Source organism: Cololabis saira, chromosome 5 (genome assembly GCF_033807715.1).
Source record: "Cololabis saira isolate AMF1-May2022 chromosome 5, fColSai1.1, whole genome shotgun sequence".
Lineage (NCBI taxonomy): Eukaryota > Metazoa > Chordata > Actinopteri > Beloniformes > Belonidae > Cololabis > Cololabis saira.
The window spans coordinates 42,296,516-42,318,943 of NC_084591.1; the positions used below are offsets into that span (position 1 = coordinate 42,296,516).

Consider the following 22,428-nt stretch of genomic DNA (forward strand, 5'->3'; position numbering starts at 1 on the left):
TTTGAGAATATACAGAATTAAACATAAGTCGTGTCTTTTTTCACCATAAAATGCTTGTTACTTCGTTTTTTAATTCCATTACATTGTATCTAGCAGATGCCTTTATCCAAACCAACTTAAGGCTCTGTCACACCTTGACAATTTAGACAACGTATGGGAACATACGAAAGATTTGCTGAATACACTGAGTTAAAAAAATGATGTGGGTAGAACCCTAGGTTTTGCATAGGTTAAGTGCATCATGAAGCACGCTGGTACAAGTTGTGGTACGACGAGGTTGTTGAAACATTTTCTGCACACACAATCTATATACGTATAATAATAATAATAATAATAATAATATTAATAATATGTATACACTTTAGTTATAAGGTATGAAGGAGAATTTTGAAGGTGAACTTAATGTATACTGACATATGTAGATGTATTTCACATTTTCCAGTTACAACAGAACTTACTGAACATATTTCCAACATACAGCTACTGTATAATAGCGTATTGAAACGTTGAGGGGAATTAAAGTATAAAGTACTCGGTACTCCCCTCAAGACACTATGGTGAGCATATGTCCATCTGAGAGATGCAGGATCTGTCAAGGCTGAGAAAAGAACACGGTACTCCCTGTCCTCCAAGATCAGCATGACCTTATCAATTTGATGTAATACCAGTTGTGTCCCAAAAGAGCTAGACGAAGATGAGGTGAACAGAGGAGCGGGAACTGGGTAAGACTATGGATCAGGAGGCGACAGCAGTTTGGCATGTATGACCAGCTTATGGTGGAACTTATGGTAGCCCACAGACAAGCTACTGATGTCAATGTCGGTGCGTTGGAACCCGCATCGCTATGTATAATCCCAAAATTGGAAAAAAAAAAAAAACAAATAGTTCAGCTTATATCAGTGTTTGAGATATTGTGATATGTTGGCAAATGCTGCCTAAACTGTTAAGGTGTGACGAGGCTCTTGCAAGAACAGAAACACAATCAACCATACGGTACAGTAGAGGAAGACTTGCAATATGCCAAATGTGTAAAAACGTAGTTACAAATTGCAAATGGATAGCACAATCAAATGATCAAATTTAAAGTGTTATTGTAATGCCCTGATTTAATAAACAGCATTTTGTGTATTTGCTTATGAAAACAGTATGTAAGAGAAGAAAAGAGTGCAACTCTTAGTTTGAGGTTTTATTCTAAACCTTGAACCCGTTTTAAAACAGAAATGGGTTTGATAATTATCTTGGGTTTGAAATGTGATATCATTTTCAGGACGGGGCCCATGGCTTGACTTGTGTCTGAAGACATTCAGAGGAAAGGATGATGGGGGACAAGACCAGAACTACTACCACGTCTGCAACGCCCCCATCATCAAAAACTCCTCCACGTGATGAAACAGTACCCACTGGCTCAAGTTTCTGTCTTGCTGTTTTGGTTATTTTGTTTCCTCTCTTCTGAAGTTTTAGATTTGTTCTCAGTGTCAACGTAATAGCATTCATGGGGCAAGCCAGTATGAAGCAGCAAAATGTAGAATGTGTTACTTACTATTGTTTCATGTACAGCTCAGACTGACTTTTTTACACAATAAATAAAACTAACAACCACTGAAATCCACCTTAAACAGCAATGTTTGGGCATTTTTTTTAAAGACTTTCTTGTATTTGTGCTTACCGTATGTGATAAATAGATTTCTTCATGTATCCTGATTTCTAATACGGTTTTGTTTATTGTCATCTATGTATCAGAGATGTTGAGGTGGCCATAATGGTTGTTAACTCATCGGTGGTTCTTGAAGGCAACTGTTTTGCATGTTTTAGATGTTTCCCTCCTCAAAATCACCTGATTGGATCACCATCACCAACTAAACAGCAACTCAGTCTGTGTGCCTGTCAGTGGTCCACTAACTTGAGCAAGTTGTGTTGAAGCAGGGAAACATCTAAAATGTGGGACTTCAGGTCCAGTCTAAAAAATAAGAAATGTCTGCCATGTTGTTTTTTTTATTCAGTCCGCAAATGACGACAAAAAGCATTCTGGGAAATTTTTCTGGCCCTAGGTCAGCTAGTGTACATCTGAAATCACTAGCTGTGAAGGGCCAGATTCATACACACTACCCTTGTTTTCCGCACTCCCCCTAGATGCAAAGAGGAATTGGGACACCACTACCCTCACGGGAACGCGCAAAATTTAGGGGTAGGGCTGAAAAGTAGGGTTAGTGGGGGGATTGGGACTGGCCCCAAGAGTTTAAAAGCAGAGATTAAAGACTGACATAAATTAAAAAGAATGAAATGCATGAGATGAGAGAAACAAAAGTTCCAGTGCATTGTGGTGGATTACTGAAATGCTGCAGTAAATAAAAAGGTTATTAACCTTTGACTTAATTGAAAGTTTTAGCAGCCCTGATGCATTCTGGGAGTTTGTTCCACAGGTGAGGAGCATAAAATCTGAACTTTGCCTCACTGTGTTTGGTTCTAACTCTGGGTACAGAAAGTATGCGTGACCCTGAGGACCTGAGGGTTCTGGTTGGTTCATAATGGACCAGGACATCAGACATGTATTTTGGCTCTAGACCATTCAGAGGGGCTGTCGCTGGGCAACACGGACTTTAACTCCTTCCAAAGATTTTCTACGGGGTTGAGATTTGGAGACTGGCCAGGACCTTGAAATGTTTCTTATGAAGCCACTCTGTTGCCCGGTTTGGGAACATTGTCCTGCTGAAAGACCCAGCCACGTTTCATCTTCAATGTCCTGCTGATGGAAGGAGGTTTTCACTCAAACTCCCACGATACATGGCCCCATTCATTCTCTCCCTTACATGGATCAGTCGTCCTGGTCCCTTTGCAGAAAAGTTGCGTTTCTACCAAAAACTCCTATTTTGGTTTCATCCGACCATATAACATTCTCCCAGTCCTTTTCTGCATCATCCAAATGCTCTCTAGCAAACTTCAGACCTGTACATGTCCTGTCTTCAGCAGGAACGTCTGTCCCTGCAGGATCTGAGTCCTTGATTGTAGTGTGTTACTGATGGTTCCTTTGTTACTCTGGTCCCAGCTCTCTGCAGGTCATTCACTAGGTCCCCGTGTGGTTCTGGGATATTTACTCACTGTTCCTGTGATCATTTTTACCCCACAGGGTGAGATCTTGGTGGAGCCCCAGATGGAGGGAGATTATCAGTGGTCTTGTATGTCTTCCATTTTCTAATAATTGCTCCCACAGTTGATTTCTTCACACCAAGCTGTTTACCTATTGCAGATTCAGTCTTCCCAGCCTGGTGCAGGTCTACAATTTAGTTTCTCACATCCTTTGACAGCTCTTTGGTCTTGGCCATAGTGGAGTTTGGAGTGTGACTGTTTGAGGTTGTGGACAGGTCTTTTATACTCATAACCAGTTAAAACAGGTGCCATTAATCTAGGTAATGAGTGGAGGACAGAGGAGTTACAGGTCTGTGAAGGCCAGAAATCTGGCTTGTTTGTAGGTGACCAAATACTTATTTTACAGAGGAATTTACCAATTAATTCAGTAAAAATCCTACAATGTGATTTCCAGGATTCTTTCCCCCCTTCTGTCTCTCATAGTTGAAGTGTGATGAAAATTACAGGCCTCTATCATCTTTTTAGGTGGGAGAATTGCACAATTGGTGTCTGACTAAATACTTTTTTGCCCAACTGTGTATATATATATATATATATATATATATATATATATATACATACATACAGTATATGTATATATTACAGAAGAGTATTAGGGCCATGCAAAAAAAAAAAATTTGAGCAGAATTTTTTTTTTTTTATTGTGCACTTTGAGAAAAAAAGTCATGTCGAAATTAATGTTGAAATACAACTTTTTTTTCTCTACATTTCGACTTTTTTCTCGAAATTATACTTCAACATTAATCTCGACTTTTTGACTTTTTTTCTCGACATTTCGAGTTTTTTCTCAAAATTTCAACTTTTTTCTCAACATTTCGACTTTTTTCTCAACATTTCGACTTTATTCAAGAAATTTTGACTTTTGTTTGCAACATTTCGACTTTTTTCTCGACATTTCGACTTTTTTCTCAACATTTCAACTTTTTTCTCGAAATTCTACTTCAACATTGATCTCGACTTTTCGACTTATTTCTCGACATTTCGACTAATTTCTCGACTTTTCGACTTTTTTCTCGACATTTTGACTTTTTTCTCGAAGTGCATAATGAAAAAAAAATCTTCCTCTAAAATATTATTTTTATTTTTCTCCTGCCTGGCCCTAATACTTTTATTTATTTATTTATATATATATATATATATATATATATATATATATATATATATATATACATAACATGGTTTTAACGCTCTCGAGGCAGTGTCTGTGGCTGTGCAGTGGTCTCGTATGATCACTGCAAAGTTTACTTTATTTTATGAGCTGCCAAAATAAAGTTTCTCTTGCAATGTTGGCAAGATATTTGGCAAATGAAAATAGGCTACTTTTTCCACACGAATGTTTGACATGAATCAAAACGCCTCATTACGATCCACCAGTTCTTCATATACTGTTATAGTCACATCCGACTTTTCCTTTTAACATAGTTTGATGATATGATGAACAAACGAATCCCTCTCCTCCTCCTCTTTTCTCTTGCATTCTCCTCCTCCTCCTCCTCTCCTCCCAGACCAGAGCCATCTCCCTCCGCTCTGCTCGACTTCTCTCCCTCGGTGTCCCAGCTCTCTTGAGCGCCTGCAGAGACGGAGGAGACAGCGGTTCATGGCGCAATCCAACATAAGCTTTTATTTTCTTGCTTTCTGAAAGGCAACTTCACTTTTCAAACCTAATTCTCGGACGTTCCTGTGTTTTTTTGTTTTGCGTTACATCCGTGACGCTCCGGACCCGCTGGAGCGACAAGTGTCTCCAACTCCAGAGACTCCGTAAGCCTTTATTATCACAACAAATACTCACAACCGCAGCAGTCATTTGAAATAGTTTGACACCGGTTTGACTGGCATCTACAAAGTATAAATGGATCGGTCCATTTTGAATTAACCACACAGTTTGGAATTAAAAAAAAAAGCCTAATAATAAAACAAAACATGTTATTTCCTCAAGTCTTGAAGCTGCTGTGTTTGTGGTCGTGCAGCAAGGCCGTCTCAAGTCACCACCACCACTGGAACAAGACAAAAGCAGCATTGAGTGAGTCCCTCACAAGCGAGGATGGAGCCGGGCAGAAGCGGCTCAGCTGGGACGGGAGTAAAGCAGATAGAGCATTGCACCCCGGTGGAGGGCACTTTGGGACTCCGCACTTGCCTCGGGAGGCTGCCGGGAAAAGTTTTACAGAGAATAACAAGGAAGAATATAAGGCAAACGAACAGAGGATCGGCGGATTTTATCCGGGAGTGTTCACACCAGCCGCGCACAGACGCAGGAGAAGGCGCACATGGGGACCCAAACCCGGCCAGTATCCAGGGGAGACCCTGCCTGCAGTCATGGCTCAGGGACAAGTTAACACCAGCGAGTATGGGGACGACTACAGTCTCCCGGAGGTTTCCGACTCCACTATCGCACCCGAAAATACGCGGACGAGGCGCAAAATGAGCAACCTGTTGTACCCGATCACCTCCGAGTCCTACAAGGCTTACATCGTGCTGATCTTGGCCTCTGTGGTGTTCACCGTGGGGGTCATCGGGAACTTGTCGGTCATGTGCATCGTCAGTCACAACTACTACATGAGGAGCATCTCCAACTCCCTGCTGGCCAGCCTGGCGCTCTGGGACTTCTGCATCCTCTTCTTCTGCCTGCCCCTGGTCGTGTTCCACCAGATCACCAGGAACTGGCTGCTGGGACACTTCTCCTGCAAGATTGTTCCCTATCTGGAGGTGAGAGGGAGGGATACTGTTGGGCCCCATTTTACTTTTTTTAATATTTGATTTGATTTATTTTATTTTTGTACATGTAAAACACAACACTTCAAGAGAAGTTTAAGAAAACAAAACAAAGAATTTCATCCTTTAGCACTTGATATCTTAATTTACATGTGCAAAAAAGGAGTAGGAAGAAGTGTAAATTTATTTAATCCTACCCCCAATCATTAATCATTTAACCCGTATTTATGAATACTCCCACACTGTACTCACACTGCTAAATAACATTATTATTATTATTATTATTATTATTATTATTATAATTATATACTGTAATTATACTCACACACATACCTATACATACATGCATACATACACATAGTTGAATATTTCACTATATATTTGTACACACATGCCCATATAAATATTTATATAAATATACTTATACTTCTACTATACTGTCTCTATTAACTGCATCTGCTCTATATCTATGTATTTATCTACTTACACACATAATCACACACACACACACACACACACACACACACACACACACACACACACACACACACACACACACGTATATATACCTATACATACGCATACACCCATACATACCTACATACATATCTATATATATATATATATATATATATATATATATACACATATATACACATATATTTAGCTGCCATTTCTGTACATACTGGTAAATATACACAGATCTACCCATTCCCCCAATAGTGTTATCTGCAGGCCCCTAAAAGCCACTAAACCCCTTCCTCTTTGTACCTAGTGAAAATCATGTTTTTGTATTTGTTTTTAAACTGGTTAATGTTTAGACATTGTTTTAATTCTGAATCCATTCTGTTCCATAGTTTAACTCCACTGACTGATATAGAAAATCTTTTCATTGTTGTCCGTGTTCTGCAAGTCTTAAAATTACTTAAAATTTACTTTCCAGAATTCAACTTTCATTTCATTTCATTTTATATGTACCAAGGAGATTCTACTACTAACACTAATTAGAGATGTGGGGGGTCTGAGGGCACATTTCCTGCATGTCTTCATACATTGGGACTATAGTAAGACAAAATCAACAAAATAACTATAAAAAGTGAACGTTTTCTTATCTAAATGGCTAAAATAGCTAAAAAAAAGAAAGAAGTAGAACCAGATAGCCAGCAAAAGATGGCAGAGGAAGATATATGAATTAATACTTTATTACAGACTCAAAAGGTTCCATTATGAAATACATAAAACTACATAAAAATTACAGTTCGGTCACACATTAAAATGCATGCAAACATCTGTTCCAATGTTTCCATAGTCCAGATGTGTACCTTGTATCACTCCGTTTGATGTTAGTGAGTGCAGTTATGAGACAATTTTCTGACTCATGGAGACGACATGAATTTAAACATAAAATTCTTCAGCAGAGCATGGAAGGGGACATAACAATTAACAAATAAAGTGCTTGCACTTGTCCATCTTAAGCTTAAGGAGGATCCTGAACACATCATTATATGCTACCTGCAACTTCTTTAGCTTGGCGGTGGTTTAATTACACCAAAGGTGAGCTGTGTAAAGAGGTGTACAATAATATAAAAAATATAAATAAAATATAAAAATATAAAATTAGAAAAGACTGCATTTTGAAAATGCAGGGTTGCTATGATGCTGAATCTGAGCTGAACTGAGCGTGGGGTGAAACAAACAGCTGAACTGCTGAAAATGAAAGAAGTTGCTGAAGTCAGGTGAACATGTGAAGAAATTGGGAAATGTAGCTCAAACATTTGAAAACTATTCGGATGGAAGAAGAGAGAAAGGAAGAGGCACTGAAAAGAGGAATCTTTGCTAAAGAGAAGAAGATGGGCTTACATCGGGAAGATGACCTGAAGATAAGAAGTTGATTTCAAAAGAGGAAGATCAGCTAAAGAGAAGAATAAGAGCTGAAGAGAGGCTGAAGAAAAGAACGGTGTTGAAGAGAGGAAGATGAGTGGAAGAACCAAAACTCTAGGAGAATGATCAAATTTAGCAAGTTGCTGAAAACCATAAAAAGGAAGACGGATAGCTGAATTAGTGCTGATCTTAAATACAATTGTTGGAATGTATGAAGGAGACAAGGAGGGAAGGGAAGGACAGATTATGTGTTCATGTGTCTGTATTCGTGTGTGTGTCTCACTGTATGTGGATTAACATCTTTTTTATTTACAAAAAGTGATTGATAAGAGCCAGTCAAGATACACGCATGAGCAGAGAGGTACAGAGAAGGATGTCATGTCATTTTGGTCTGTCCATCTGACCCTACATCAGTGCATCTGTCCATCCCTCCGTCACCTTTCCATGTCATCCCTCCATCCATCTCTACATCATCCCTCCTTATGACAGTTCATCTCTAAATTGATTCAATTAAAATACGTTTTTTATTACTGAAAGCTGATTTAAAACCTAAACTGGGGGTACTTTGTGATTCCCTCATGATCATTAGGGCCCGTGCACTGATTGAAATCACACTGTTTATTGCTATATAGCATTGCTGTATAGCGTTTAACCTATTATGATCCTCTTTCTCAAATTCTCCTGCCGTTTTCGCCGATTAACTAATTCCACATTTTCTGAGTTATTGCAACCATTCAGGTACCAACACATGAAGCTCATTCAGGCTGTCTTAAACTTTTTAAGATGTTCAAGGATTTTCAAGCCCCACTGGAATAAAATAGGGGAATCTTCAAACCCTTGAAAAACGTTTGCATCTTTCAGACCCCAAACTAGATGGGATGTTTGCAGCTGAATACACGATGGACTGCTGGCACAAGTGGCGAATTGTGCATCTGTTGATAGTTGAGAGGATGTTGAAGGTGCTAAATGGATTTCTGATAACAGGATTTCTGCTTCTTTGAGTTGACGATTACCTGCCGTATCGACAAATTCGGAAAACATCGATAGCTATTGTGGCCTTTTCAAGGCTGCCTGGTGCGTGTGAAGGGATAAGTTGCACGATCAATACTCAGACTAAGATGCTGTGTGAACAAAATCCTGGCGGAAAGTGATAACTGATAACATTCCATTGCTATCTATGGCTGAAGAACTGAACTGAAAAGAGTACTTACTACGTATTATGTATAACTATAGATAATATATCTGTTATCTATAAACACCCTCTCCCCTTAACCATCCTTCCACCACCTACGTTGGCCTTCTAATATCAGTCTTACAACTTATCTCCCTCTCTTCAGGTGACCTTTTTTTTCAGCTGATAATCTTATCTTCAGCTGATTTTTGTTTTTTTACCTGATTTCAGCCATTTCTTTTATTTTCAATCAAGTTCAGCTGTTTCCTCAGCAGATTGGCTCTCATTCAGTTTCCTTTCAGTATCTCTCACTCAATTACTGTTTGTAAGTAAAACAGCTGTTATTCGATAAACACTGAGATTTACACTCAAAAAAAGACACGCATAAACACAAACACCTGATTCTAATTATTTGAATTTTGGTTTCAGATGATAATACGCAGAGACGGAGAGAAAACTTTAAATATAACACCATATTAGTCTTTTTGCCTTTCTACATTTCTGCTATTTCTCAGTTTTCATACTTCTGTCAGTCTACCGGCCTTCCTTCAGGTGTATTTCTGTCCATCATCCCCTCCTCTTTTTGCTCCAACTTTGATCCACTCCACTTCATCACCTCCTCCACTTTATTGCCCATTCTACCTTCTCTTCTTCCTCTTAATTTCTATTTGGATTCATTTCAAGTTCTTTAGCAATTGAAAACGCTTTCCACTTTCTTCATACATTCCAAATATTTTGTTTAAAATCAACACTACTGCAGCTATCAATGCTTCCTTTTATGGCTTTCAGTCATCTGCCAAATTTGATTGTTCTGCATTCTTTTAATGCATCATCATCTCTCGAAAACAGTTTATTTCTTCAGCCGATCTTCCTTCCTTCAGCTAAAATCCCTGTTTTAAGGTCAACTTCTTGTCTTTAGTTCATCTTCCTGGCTACAGCTGGTTTAGTAATTTAGTAAAACCATTTCAGCATTTATAATGGATTTCAATTACAGACCCTTTGCACATCCTTGAAAGACTTTACTCTATTTGAGAGCTCACTTCTTCAACATACTTTCAGCTAGAGACACAGTTCAAACTGCAAATGAATCTCGAGAATCTAGACTACAACATATTTAATCTGGGTTTGTAGGAGATTTACTGTCTTTGAGATATGGCAGTTTGTTGTATGATTTTTTTCAGACATTTTCCTTCCAAACTACACTAGCTGATGATATCATCCACTCTAAGCTTCTAAAGTGGAGGAATAATCTGAAAAATACTGTAAAAATAAAACAGTCTCTTGTCCTCATCTTTCATTCAACCCCCATATATCAAGATGAAGCTATTTTTACTGGTTTTCAGAAAATACTATTTTTTGAGAATGTGATATTCAGTTTTTTGTCAAATCTGCTCAGGGAATGCTGATTTTCTGCCTATCTTTTAGAATGGGGAGTCGACGACAGATGACCTCTTTAGTAAAGATAAAGTTTATTAGAGTTTTTTAAAGTTTTAACTTGCTCCAACTCCAGAACTAAAACCCCTGCCAACCTTAAAATGACATCTTTGCATTCAGAAAATACATCTGCCACTAACGCTGTAAGAAGTTTGTTGATATCTCTTTCCGCTCCCGCACACTGACCGTTTGTTTGACACATCAAAATGGCTTAGTCACTCGAGCAAAGTGACACAGATACAAGGCTGCACCAGTGTTCTAGTTGCACGACCTTCCATTCACAGTTGGGGCTCATTTACCTAATTAATGTGTACTGTGAACAATACTTTGAACTACTTTCCTCTGTACTTTTTCTCCTAATCCCACCCTTTCCACTTGTTATTCTACCTCCTCATTGTCCCTTTTCTGCTCCTATTCTTCCTTACATCTCTGTGTTTCAGATAATCATTACTTTTATCATCATCTTCATACATTTCAACAATTTTGTGTAATTTCAGCAGTAATTAAACTACATGTTTATAGTTAAGAACAAACTGCATTCAGCGTCTATGCTCCACATGTCTGGAACAAACTCCCAGAAACCTCAGATCATCTGTATTTAAGTCCTGCTTGAATACACACTTGTTCTCATCTGCATTTGAATAAAGCAAATCTGCAGTCCCAAAACTTAATCATATTTTGACTATATACTGATTTGATCTATTTTTCTTATTTTATTTTTTGTTTATATTTTCAATTGTTTTATGGTTGAATATATTTTTTAAAGCACTTTGAATCACCTTGTTATTGAATTGTGTATTTCTATAGAAATCAACTTGTCTTGCTTTACATTAAACTTTTAAATCACAAATAATCATAAAAGAATGACAAAATAAAGTATTTTTAAGGCTTCTAAATGACAAATTGAAAATGATAAAGATTTTAAATAAAAAAAAACCTGAATATAAGTGGATTAACTTAGAGATGAACGGAGTTATGTTAGAAGGAGGGATGATTCAGAGATAGATAGACAGATTGCAGATGAGGGGATGATGGAGGGATTGCATATGAAAGGATGATGGATGATGGATTAGATGCATAGATGGTGGGACAGATGGACAGCCCAAAATTACAGAAGCCCTTTTTGTGTCTCTGCTCACGTGTGTGTCTTGACCATGGATGTATTATAGAACTGGATGGAAGACCAAAAATGGCCGCCCATTCATTTCAATGCATTTTTCTCAGCCAGCGCATGTGCCGAAAAAATTTCTGACTTCCGGGTTTACTTCCGCGTAATGCGGCCCATAGAGCATGCGCAGTTGAGTCACCTCCCATGATGCTCTGGGGCCTCCCATCATGCCCCGGGGCAATGACGCGAGTATTAATATAATATGTATTAATATAATATATTAATTCATGTATATTATTACATGTATAGTATTACATATATTATTAATGTATTAATATAATATAATTACATAATATATATTAATATAAACATCCGTGGAATGCACGGACAAAGCTGTGACGTCATCTGTGACGTCACGCCCAGAAAGAGACTTTTCTTTGACTTTTCTGGCCGTTATAAAACATTTTTGACGGATATAAAGTCCATGACTTAAAAATATAGAATACAAAGATTAGTAATTGACGGTGATTACAGCTGGAGGTGTCCTGTGAACAGTTTTAGAGGCTTCTCTTTTACTATTGCGGTCTATGGGAAAAAAGCTTTCTGGGCCCCATGGGATTTTATGTTGCAGTACCGCGGCTGGCCACTGGAAAAAATCGGCGTGCCTTCTGAGCGCGAGATTCGGGGGCTGGTCTTGACTGACTCGGTCCACCACTGTTTGTAAATAAAAAAGCTATTAATCCATAACCAATAAAGGCTGGAATATACTTGCTGTTCACAAAACGTATGCGACCGATCATGGCTGAAATGCGTATCCTGCATTTGTTTGACACATCGTTGTGCACGTACTCCAAAAAATACGGAACGCGTACCTGCAGTTCTGGCATTGGCACAGACTGGCAGTGTGTGGTCTTGTGCTGAATTAGCTGGGCAATCCAATGTAAGAAGTCAAACGAAGCGGAGGACATGCGGAAATATTTCCGGTGTTTCTCATCATCAATTTCCTGCATTAGCAAAGCAAGGGTTACGAGCTCTCCACTCTCTCGATGGCTTTGGTTCAACGGCCTGACAAACCATCTCCGATGGCGCTGGGGCCTTTGCTAAGATCCCAAGCAAAGCAACGCAGTGCTCTCATCTTCATCCAGTTTTACTGTGTTGTTTATTTATCTGTTGTTCCGTCAGCTACTTTATTATACTACTACTAAATATTGTATTACTTTTCCAACTCTGGCTCTGCATACTGCCCCAACTGGTTGCAGCTGGTTGTGTGCGGATGCGAACACGTGGTCAAACAGCAAGTATATTCCAGCCTTAAGACACTCACGATCAAACATAGACACACATAAACCAAAACAGCATAAAATCTGGCTTTTGGTGACAATACAAAGAGACAGAGAGGAAACAGTATAATTATAACACCATATATCTTCTACATTTTTACATATCTGCTTGTTTGTCTCCCTCTCTGCACTTCTGACCTTATGTCTTCCTTCACTCTTTTGCTTCTCCCACCGCTTCCTCTTCTTCATTCATTTTATGCAAGATTTATACTAATTCAGTTATCAGTCCTTCCTTTTATGGTTTTCAGCCACTTGCTTAATTCTGCTGAATTTGATAACCCTGCTAGAGTTTTGACTAAATTCCTCAACTGAGCCTCCTCTCTTCAACACAGAGTTACTTCAGCAGACCTTCCCTCTCTTCAGCTCATCTTCTCTTCAACTCATCTTATTTTTTCAACTGATCTTCCTGCCTTCAGCTCTTATTCTCCTCCTCTTCAGCTGATATTCCATTTTCGAGGTAAACATTTTGTCTTTCGCTCATCTTCCTGGCTTCAGTTGAACTTCTCCTCAGCTGATCTCACTCTTTTGATATCATCTTCCCCCCTCAGCTTGTCTTAAACCCAGGGCCGGCTCTACCTGATTTAGTGTCCTAGGCAAGATTACTGTCCGGCGCCCCCTCCCCACACACAATTAAATTACAGCAGCCAAAAGAACAATCACAACAGTTTAATTTGACAGCAGCAAACTTTCAGGTATCTATTTCCAGTGTGTCTTTCAATTCAAATAAAACTGTACATGTCTGGACTTCCTTGCATTCTATTTTACTTAATAAATCACTTAATTTTAATTGACTAAAAATTTAATTTATTTGCATTACTAAGAAGGTTGTACCATTCAGTAACAACAACCATAACGTGGATAAACTTACATGCTACAGAGAGGTGTTTCTGTGGAAGGCCCCTCTCCAGAAGCTGTTTGAGGTGTCTGTAAATATTTTTTGAGTGACAGACAGAGTAAATGTATTAGATTACAAGCAAAAACAAATGATAATGTGAGGAACCAGAGCGGCCTCCCCACGTACAAGGGGACAAGGCAAAACTGGACCTGGGTGATGAGGTGTAAAAAGAACCTTGCAGAGCGTAGAATGCCAAAAAATAAGGCTGTTTATTGTGTGCAAAAACAAAGCACAAAGACGAAGGCAAAATCAGTTCTAAAATATGGCACAATGGGGCATAGCCTCGCAACAAGCTTCCTCCATTCAGGCGACTCTTTCTGGTATCCAGCCGCTGTTTATAACCCCAGGCAGGGTGGAGAGGTTGATTGGACACAGGTGTTCCACAATCAACAGAACCAGGCACACCTGTGTGCTGCTCCTCTGCAGACCACACCCAATCCTCCACTCTGACACACACATTAAAAAAAAATGTCCGGTGATGGTGAGAAGGGGAGGGGTTGCTCACTTTCTCACAGATAATAAGAAAAAAAGAAGTATTACCTGCTGCAGCTTGCATCATCTTAACTACTGAATTTCAGCACGATATCAAATATGACAAGACGGTAGGAGAACTAAGCACCCGCAGCAGCAAATGTGTCAGTGGGCACACAGATGTTAATTTACTAATGATGACTATGGTAAAATACTTTTTCAACTCGACCAAACATAATGATGACATGATGAAACTGAAATAAAATACCAAATCAGACCAGACATACAGACAGAGATGATAACTGTGTAGAAAACTAATTAAAACTCATGACAAACGTAAATAGCTCCGATGCAGTGCACATTTCACATTCAACACGGTGTAGCCAGCAAGCAGAAATACATGTAGCGAGTTAGCATAAATAAAACATCTTCACACAAAACGGCATAATTAAAAATTAGTACAGCCTAATGTTACCCTTACATTGCAATTCCCTTTCTCCTCCGCTTTTCTTCTCTTTCTGTTCTGCGCATGGATGTCCTTTTCGTCTCATAAATAACCAAACCGTCACTGGTTTCTGACCTGAGCTGATCCCTCTGTCCTTGAGGTGCTGACCCGTCCTGTGACTCAGCAGCACCACATTTTAGGAACACCATTTTTTTTAAATGTATTTATTAATATTTATAAGTTTCAAGTGAGAACTCACAAAGGAGGGTGACTGGCCTGGGCATAGAAAATAATTTTTATTTAAAAAAAAAAAAAATCCCTCGAGGCCAAGGGCTAGAAGGGCTTTACTAAACAGAAACCTTTTCAATGTGTTTTATAAAGGTGGAAGTGGTGTCAGCCTCTTTACTACAAAATGGTAACTGGTCCATAGTACTGGTGCCTGATAGCATAAAGACCCGTCCTCCAAATTTACATTTGGATAATACAAGAACTACAAGTAAACCTGCACTCTGAGAAGGGAGAGCTCTATTAGGAACATAAGGTGCTATAAGGTCTTGCAAATACATATACATATACATATATATATATATATATATATATATATATATATATATATATATATATATATATATATATATATAGCTTGCCTGTGGTTTTGCACATTTAATCTAGATGCCTCTTTCGTCAAGTTTCAACATTTAATTGTAAGAGCTTGCATCTTGTAGACAACTGCATCACTTAAATGTCAAGACATTTCATATTTGCTATAAGCAGACAGCATTTCCTTAACTTCTCATCATTTCAGTTTCCTGTCACCCTGCTTTCCAAATTTGGTGCATTCCTGAATGAGTGGTGTGATGGATTGTAGTCCTCCTTTGCATCAGTAATACATTGCACAATGACTGTATTGTTATCTAAGCCACCCAGTCTGAGCAACTTAAACAAGTGAAGAACCATTGTTTTTTACTTTTCATTATTATCATAATTATTTTAAGAGGAATACAGATTTCCAGCCCACACTGAGGAGGCAATATTGAGCCTTTGTTGGATCATTTTGGATGCATAACTGGACTCTGGAGGCGTAATAAAGTGGGGGTTCGGCATTGCATATTTATACAGCAATCTGTGTGAAAATGGCTTCTGTATAGAACACATATTTTGTATAGTGCACTATGTTTAACTTGAACATTATTCCTCAATGAAAAAAATATGGATAATTCGCCCCTTTTCACAGTTCAATGAGAAAAAGTCAGTCAGTGGTATCAAAGGATTGTTGGTTTGAACCCCGCTCCCCCCAGTCATCTGTCGCGTGCTTGGGCAGGACACTTCCCTCTCCTCTCCTCCAGTGAGGCATCGCTGGTGTGAATGTTCTGCTGGTCATAGAGGCCGTTAGAGAGACATTGGCTGCCATGTTTCTGTCTGCCTTGGGGCAGCTGTGGCTACTCACATAGTTTACCATCACCAAGTATGAATGAGGAGGGACTGAATAATCGAACCATTGTGAGCGCTTTGAGTGTCCTTAGAAAAGACTGGTAAAAATCTAATCCATTATTACGATTTTTTGTTCAACTTTTTTAACTTTTACGCTGTTTCCAGATTATGAAACTATAAAAATATTCATAATATGAATATTTTATAATTACCAGAGCAGTATACACATGTCTTTGTGTACAGCTCTTTGTGACAATTGGTCTTTTGTCCTCCATGTGGTTTATGAACCAGTAATGGTGTTTTGTTTTGTATGTAGAGAAATCCTGTTTTGTTACAGTATGTTCATGCTTTTAATGCACTTTCAAATACCCTTTAATCTTACATTCCTCTGTCTTTTGCAGGTGGCATCCCTTGGGGTGACAACATTTACCCTATGCGCTCTTTGCATCGATCGTTTTCGTGCAGCGACTAATGTAAAGATGTACTATGAAATGGTTGAAAACTGTGCATCTACCACGGCTAAACTCGCTGTGATCTGGGTGGGAGCTCTACTGCTGGCCTTGCCCGAGCTGCTGATCAGACAGCTGGTAACTGAAGACGGCGACCCACCCGACATCTTGCCCTGCGAGCGCTGTGTGGTTCGGATCTCCACTGAACTACCGGACACGCTTTACGTCTTGGGATTAACCTACGACAGTGCACGCCTGTGGTGGTACTTTGGCTGCTATTTCTGCCTGCCCACACTCTTCACCATCTGCAGCTCGCTGGTCACGGTCCACAAAATCCGTCACGCTGAGCAGGCCTGCATACGTGGGAACAAGAAACACATCCAGCTGGAAAGTCAGATGAACTGTGTCGTCGTGGCATTGGTCATCGTCTACGGCTTTTGCATAATCCCAGAGAACATCTGCAACATCGTCAGCATATACATGGCGGCCAGCGTTTCCAGGAAAACACTGGACATTCTGCATTTGATCAGCCAGTTGCTGCTGTTTTGCAAGTCTGCAGTGATGCCTACGCTACTGTTTTGCCTGTGCCAGCCGTTCACCAGAGCCTTCTTGGATTGTTGTTGCTGCTGCTGCACTGACTGCAGCACGCCCAGCTCCCCTGAAATGACACAAATCACTGACATTGATAATGAGTGTGTCGTCACCCAGCTGGAACTGTCACCGTTAAGTACCATCCGTAGAGAACCGTCCACCTCTGCAACGTCTTCAGTGGGAACTTACTGTTGAGCTCACATGCCAGCAATATTACAACTGAGTTTAGCAGTTAGTAGCTTCATCAGATGTTTTTGTTTTAAAGAATATTGCTGTTGGATTCACAGACATACCAGAGCACGCTTTTATTTCTACGGTAGATTCAAAATGCAAGTTGAGCACATATGTCAAACTGTTAAGAGAATTTCTATACTATTTTTGGAAAAACATAGTGAAGAAGTTGTAAAAGTTGTAGTGGTAGGAGGACTAGTATTTTTTTTAAGGGAGGTCATTTTCATTTATCATTTATTTGCAATTTTGTCAGTGGTTTGCACAGGCTGAGAGCAAACATGGACAGTGAGTCTGTGATTTATTCTCATAGTATGATCTTTTCATTTGGTTCTCTGTATTACAAGTCTTGATAGTTGTGTTTAAGTTATTTGGTACTCAAGAACTCCTATGTTTAAACCTCAAAATTGGACATTTTGTATTTACCTGTTATTTGTGCCATTACATATATTTGTGGAACTCTTCAAGGATATTACTGGAATGTAACGGAGCACAAAAAGCACTGTGAGATGTACTGATATAACCGGCATGAAAGAAAATACATAATATAATATGCAATAATATATTGCCAATGGGTATTGTGTTTCCTTGTGTTCTTGTGAATAAGTTGTAGTTTTCTGTGCTTTCACTCTGCGTTTTGACTGCTGATCTCTTAACTCTATTTAGACAGACATATATCTTCTATAAGTCTGTCGTGGAGAGTTCATGTGTCGGGGGAGCAGCATCTGAGCCAGGGACTTAAAGAAAGTGAACAAACTGATAAAGAAGACTTGCTCTGGTCTGGGGACTGCTGGAGCCTCTGGATCTGATTGTGCAATTGAGGATACTTCATATTTGGTGTTTCATTTAAGGGCTTTCATGGGGTTAAATTTTGAATTTTCATCCAGGGATTCACCCGTGACGCTGCAGCAAAACTTGACATTTTACCTTCAGAATTCAACTTGCACTCACTGAGACCTGCATTTTCCCAGAGAGCTCAGACGTCCTGTGTATGATGAGAGTTCAGCGCTGAACAGATCCACATGGTCATATTTAGTCATACTCATAGTGCCTCCTACTGGTAACAGGAAGTGACTCGCTCAACATTTGTTTGGCAACATGTAGTTTTTTATGTAAAGGAGTCATTATGTACAGTGCATAATATTGTGAAAAGGTGCAGGTGAGTCTGGAAAAAGCTCAGTGTGTACAGGCAAAGTACAATGACAAAAGATAATGGAAATTGAGATGAATAAAGGAATTGTTATTCTTATCACAATCCATCCTTGTTTCCTTGGGCAAGAAATTCCTTTCTCCTTGCTTGCAGTTCTAGTTTTTGACCATTGCGTTCAACCTATTGTGATCGTTATTCTCTTTACTGGTTGAATACTGAGTCAGCATTTTTGTGATCCTCTTTCTCGATTTCTTCTGATGTTTTTCACCGATTAACTCATTGCATTTTTTTCAGCTATTGCAATCATTCAGGTGACAAAACGTTCTGGTTGTTACTGCTATGCCTTTTGGTCCTTCAAATCCTTGAAAGACTTTCACCTCTTTCAGACCTTATTATTTCAGCATAAGTGAAGCTAAAGACACCATTCAAAATTTAAAATACTCACAAGACTTTAAACTCATACCAATTGATTCAGCTTTTTTAAATGTTTTGTAGTTTTTGAAATATCACACGAAGTTTGATGAGAAATTCAGCATTTATAATATATTTAATTTGTGGGGAGGGGAAATTTGCAGTTTACAGCAGCAAAGGGGATAGTGCAAAAACAAGAGGCATCAATAGAAAAAGTGAGGGATGACAACCTGTCAGACAGAACCAGAACCACACAAGACAGAACAAAAACCACCCAAGAAAGGAACTACAACCACCCTGAACACAAACTCTAAATTCCACTGATTTATTGAAGTTGTTTTGATGGACTGGATTTTAGCTTTTATTTTTATTTTCCCTGGTTGTTATTACTGCAGATGGGAATACAAATTTGACTGTATTCAACCTTATCCAGCAGTTTTAGAATGACTTCACATTGTCAAATCTGATTCTCATGATATTACAGAAGCCAAATAGAACAATTCAAGCAGCATGTGAAGGTGAACCAGAGAACAACATCCCAGGCCGCAAATGTCAGCACAGTAGTTAAAGCCAACAACATTACAACTGCTTGAACACATCTTGCCTCACTTTGGGACTGTTCTCTGAACACAGGGCAATATTTTGTCTTCTGACACATTTCTTCCTCTAAATTACCACAAATAACCATGAAATGGAATGTTTATTCCTGTCACTGTCTTTCATTATCTACTTTTAATTGTGCAGCTAAATCATCAAGTTTTGGAACTGTTCCTTTGTAATTACAACTTGTACTTACAATAAACCCACCAATTATACAAGATTCTGGAAACATTTTTTAGAACTAGGGTGAGAGATTACAAACAAACTTCCAACAGTCAGTTAAAATGGTTCAAACTGAAAATTACAATTTTTACCTCTAACATCCATACAAACATAATCACAAACAACCTTCTGTTCTCGAGGGAGTCTATTCCAGACAGTACAAACATGAGTTACATCTAAAAAATGTGAACTGAGGTTTACTCAAAATGATGGCAAAAAAGTGACACTTGATAAAATTAAGTAGTTTCCTACTGTACATTCTGATTAGTATGTATTTAAAGATTAACTGAATTTTGATAAAAAAAGTAAGTAGATATTATTTAACAGAACTGAAAAAAATGTGTTGAATTTAGTAATTAAGGTTTTTCTCCCACTAGGGGAGTTTTTGTTGGGAAATTTTAAATTGCATTTACTCAGTTTCTGCAGAAACTTTACAAATAATTACTGAACTGAAGAGAAAATTAACTTAGCGGGTAAAATGAATAATATTTGCAAGGAATCTGGATAAAAGATGATCTAATTGCAACTTACAATTACAATTTAGCTTAGCCTTAGAAGATTATAAATACAGCCGGTCAAACAACAGGGGCCACGTGGGTGGGGTCTAACTTGACAGGTGCTTAATTGGAAGACTGACAGAGATCCAGTAAACAAAGCATCAAAGTAATCATGTTATATAATGAGAGTGACCTCACTTCCGTTTCACTCTGTAAGGGTCCATGTTAAAGCCAGCAACTTATTCTTGAGGCTTTTCACTTTTAGTAACAGTATTGCACAATCCAGTTCAAGGAAAAGTTTCTGGAAAACTTCAAAAGGTGTACCATAGTTCTTTGGGATAGGCAAGATCCACTACATATGCCAATCCAACAAGCATGGCGCAAGCCCTTGGAACATTACGTAGAGCAGCCAGAACTTCCACCCTCCACCATGGCACCAGTGTCATCACAGTACTCACAGTTCGGTTTTAATTTTGTATATTTTCCTTATTTGTTCTGTGAGGTCTTGTGACACACCGTCTCCATGAGCATCCTAAAAACAACAAAAACATTGGGTAGTCTGTTGTTGGCTCTAAACTTGTCACCCTGAAAGAGGTGGTGGAGGATAGGATGCTGGCAAAGCTGCTGGCTATCATGGACTACGTTTACATGCAGTCAAAATTCTGGTTATTGCTAATATTCCGGTTACTGAGACATTCGGAATATTCCGTTTACATGGTAATTAATCATTTGGGATATCTGGATTAAACCAGCGACGCGCAGAGAACATCATGACGCAATTCCTGTCATTTCCGCTTCTTCTTCCTGAATCCAAATTCAAAACAAATGCTGCTTCGCGCAACTTTTCAAATTCATTTTCCGTTTGATGGGGATATTCCGTTAGGCGTTTATATGACCGAATATTCGGGTTTTAAAAGGAGTAACCCAGGGGTCATATTCAGGTTTTTAAAAGGGTTATTGGTGTTTACATGGCCGTGCAAAACCGGGTTATTGCTAATATTCGGGTTTTAAAAGGGTTAGTGACTGTATGTAAACGCGCAGTCCTGCGTTTATCTTATCTATCTTATCGTTTATCTATCGACATCTTATTCTATTGTACTTATCTATCTATCTATCTATCTATCTATCTATGGGGAACTCCCGGTGAGCCTTCAGCCCTGACTTGGCTGGGTTTTGGTTATTCTTCTGTCTCCATAAACTGCTTTGTCAGATGATGGACATGTGTTGTACAGACAGGATAAGAGATTTATTGTCCCTAATTTCTTCCTCTCTTGGATTCTGAGGCAATATTTCTAGGTCACCGACCGTGACAACACACTTCCCAAACAAGTTCTTTACACAGGGAATTCCAGCCCTCCCTTTAATCCCCTCACCCCACCATCACCATATTCACCCAGCACGATTGAGGGAACACAATTAGCAACAACAAGTGGACTGCTGTCTCTTCTCTCTCTCCCTCCCTCTCTCTCCCTCCCTCTCTCTCTCTCCTAGAGTAAATGCATTATGGATGTTGCTTAAATTACTTGTGAAAGGGCTCTTTCATAGTGATTATTGGGTGTACAGGCCCTCAGATCCTTCCCCATTCATATTTGTCCTTGTCACTTTCTGTAGCCTAAATACTCTATTCTCTTTCAAAACGTTCAGCACATAATGTTCTTTACAAATAAACATTTGTGGAGATGTTATCAGAAGTCAATCATTTATTGCTGATGATTACAAACACCTTTCTCTCTTTTTGTTCTGCAGCCTGATTTGGCCCTGAGTGATGACCGACTTTTAAAAGAAAAAGTTATTCTTTTCACCCCTCAGTCTTATAGAAATTTTAAATATGAGATATACAAATACCCAGTCATGAAATAGTTTGAAACAGTCACTTTAATAACCGAAAAGTTCAATGTTCAAATTCTGCACATTATTACTATGTATTTGCACAGAAGTAAAAAGTATTTGAGAATTCGTTAAGAGTTGGTAAACAATCCATCGCTTGTAAATGAGTGTTTTAACATTAGTAGATACATTTTTTTATGTATATTTATATGCATTGACAATTTCAGTTATAAACATATTCTTTAATATAGATTTATAAGCGTAACATTGTAGCTAACATCAGCTTCTCAAGTAATTATTATCCACTCATATTTTAGTTATGATCAGATGATCATTTCAAAGCTATTACGGTTTCGGGTTCGATTAACAGTCTCCATTTTGAAAGTCTGTTTTCTTGTGTTTTCTTGGGCGAGGGAAGTTTTTG

At 38.7% G+C, this 22,428-nt stretch overlaps 2 protein-coding genes across 3 annotated transcripts in view; both read left to right on the forward strand.

Moving 5' to 3' along the window:
- The window catches only part of pot1 (protection of telomeres 1 homolog), a 36,626-nt gene extending 34,937 nt beyond the window's left edge, over window positions 1-1,689 (forward strand). For both annotated transcript variants that reach the window (XM_061722185.1, XM_061722184.1), the window contains one exon: window positions 1,268-1,689. In XM_061722185.1, coding sequence (XP_061578169.1) covers window positions 1,268-1,386 — 119 coding nt within the window. In that variant the 3' untranslated portion in view covers window positions 1,387-1,689. The remainder of the gene's footprint in view (window positions 1-1,267) is intronic.
- A 2,987-nt stretch (window positions 1,690-4,676) lies between these two features.
- On the forward strand, window positions 4,677-18,527 carry gpr37a (G protein-coupled receptor 37a). Its single transcript, XM_061722187.1, has 2 exons — window positions 4,677-5,847; window positions 16,431-18,527. The coding sequence occupies exons 1-2, from the start codon at window positions 5,065-5,067 to the stop codon at window positions 17,262-17,264; spliced, it is 1,617 nt and encodes a 538-aa protein (XP_061578171.1). The 5' UTR covers window positions 4,677-5,064; the 3' UTR covers window positions 17,265-18,527.
- Window positions 18,528-22,428: the final 3,901 nt, after the last annotated feature.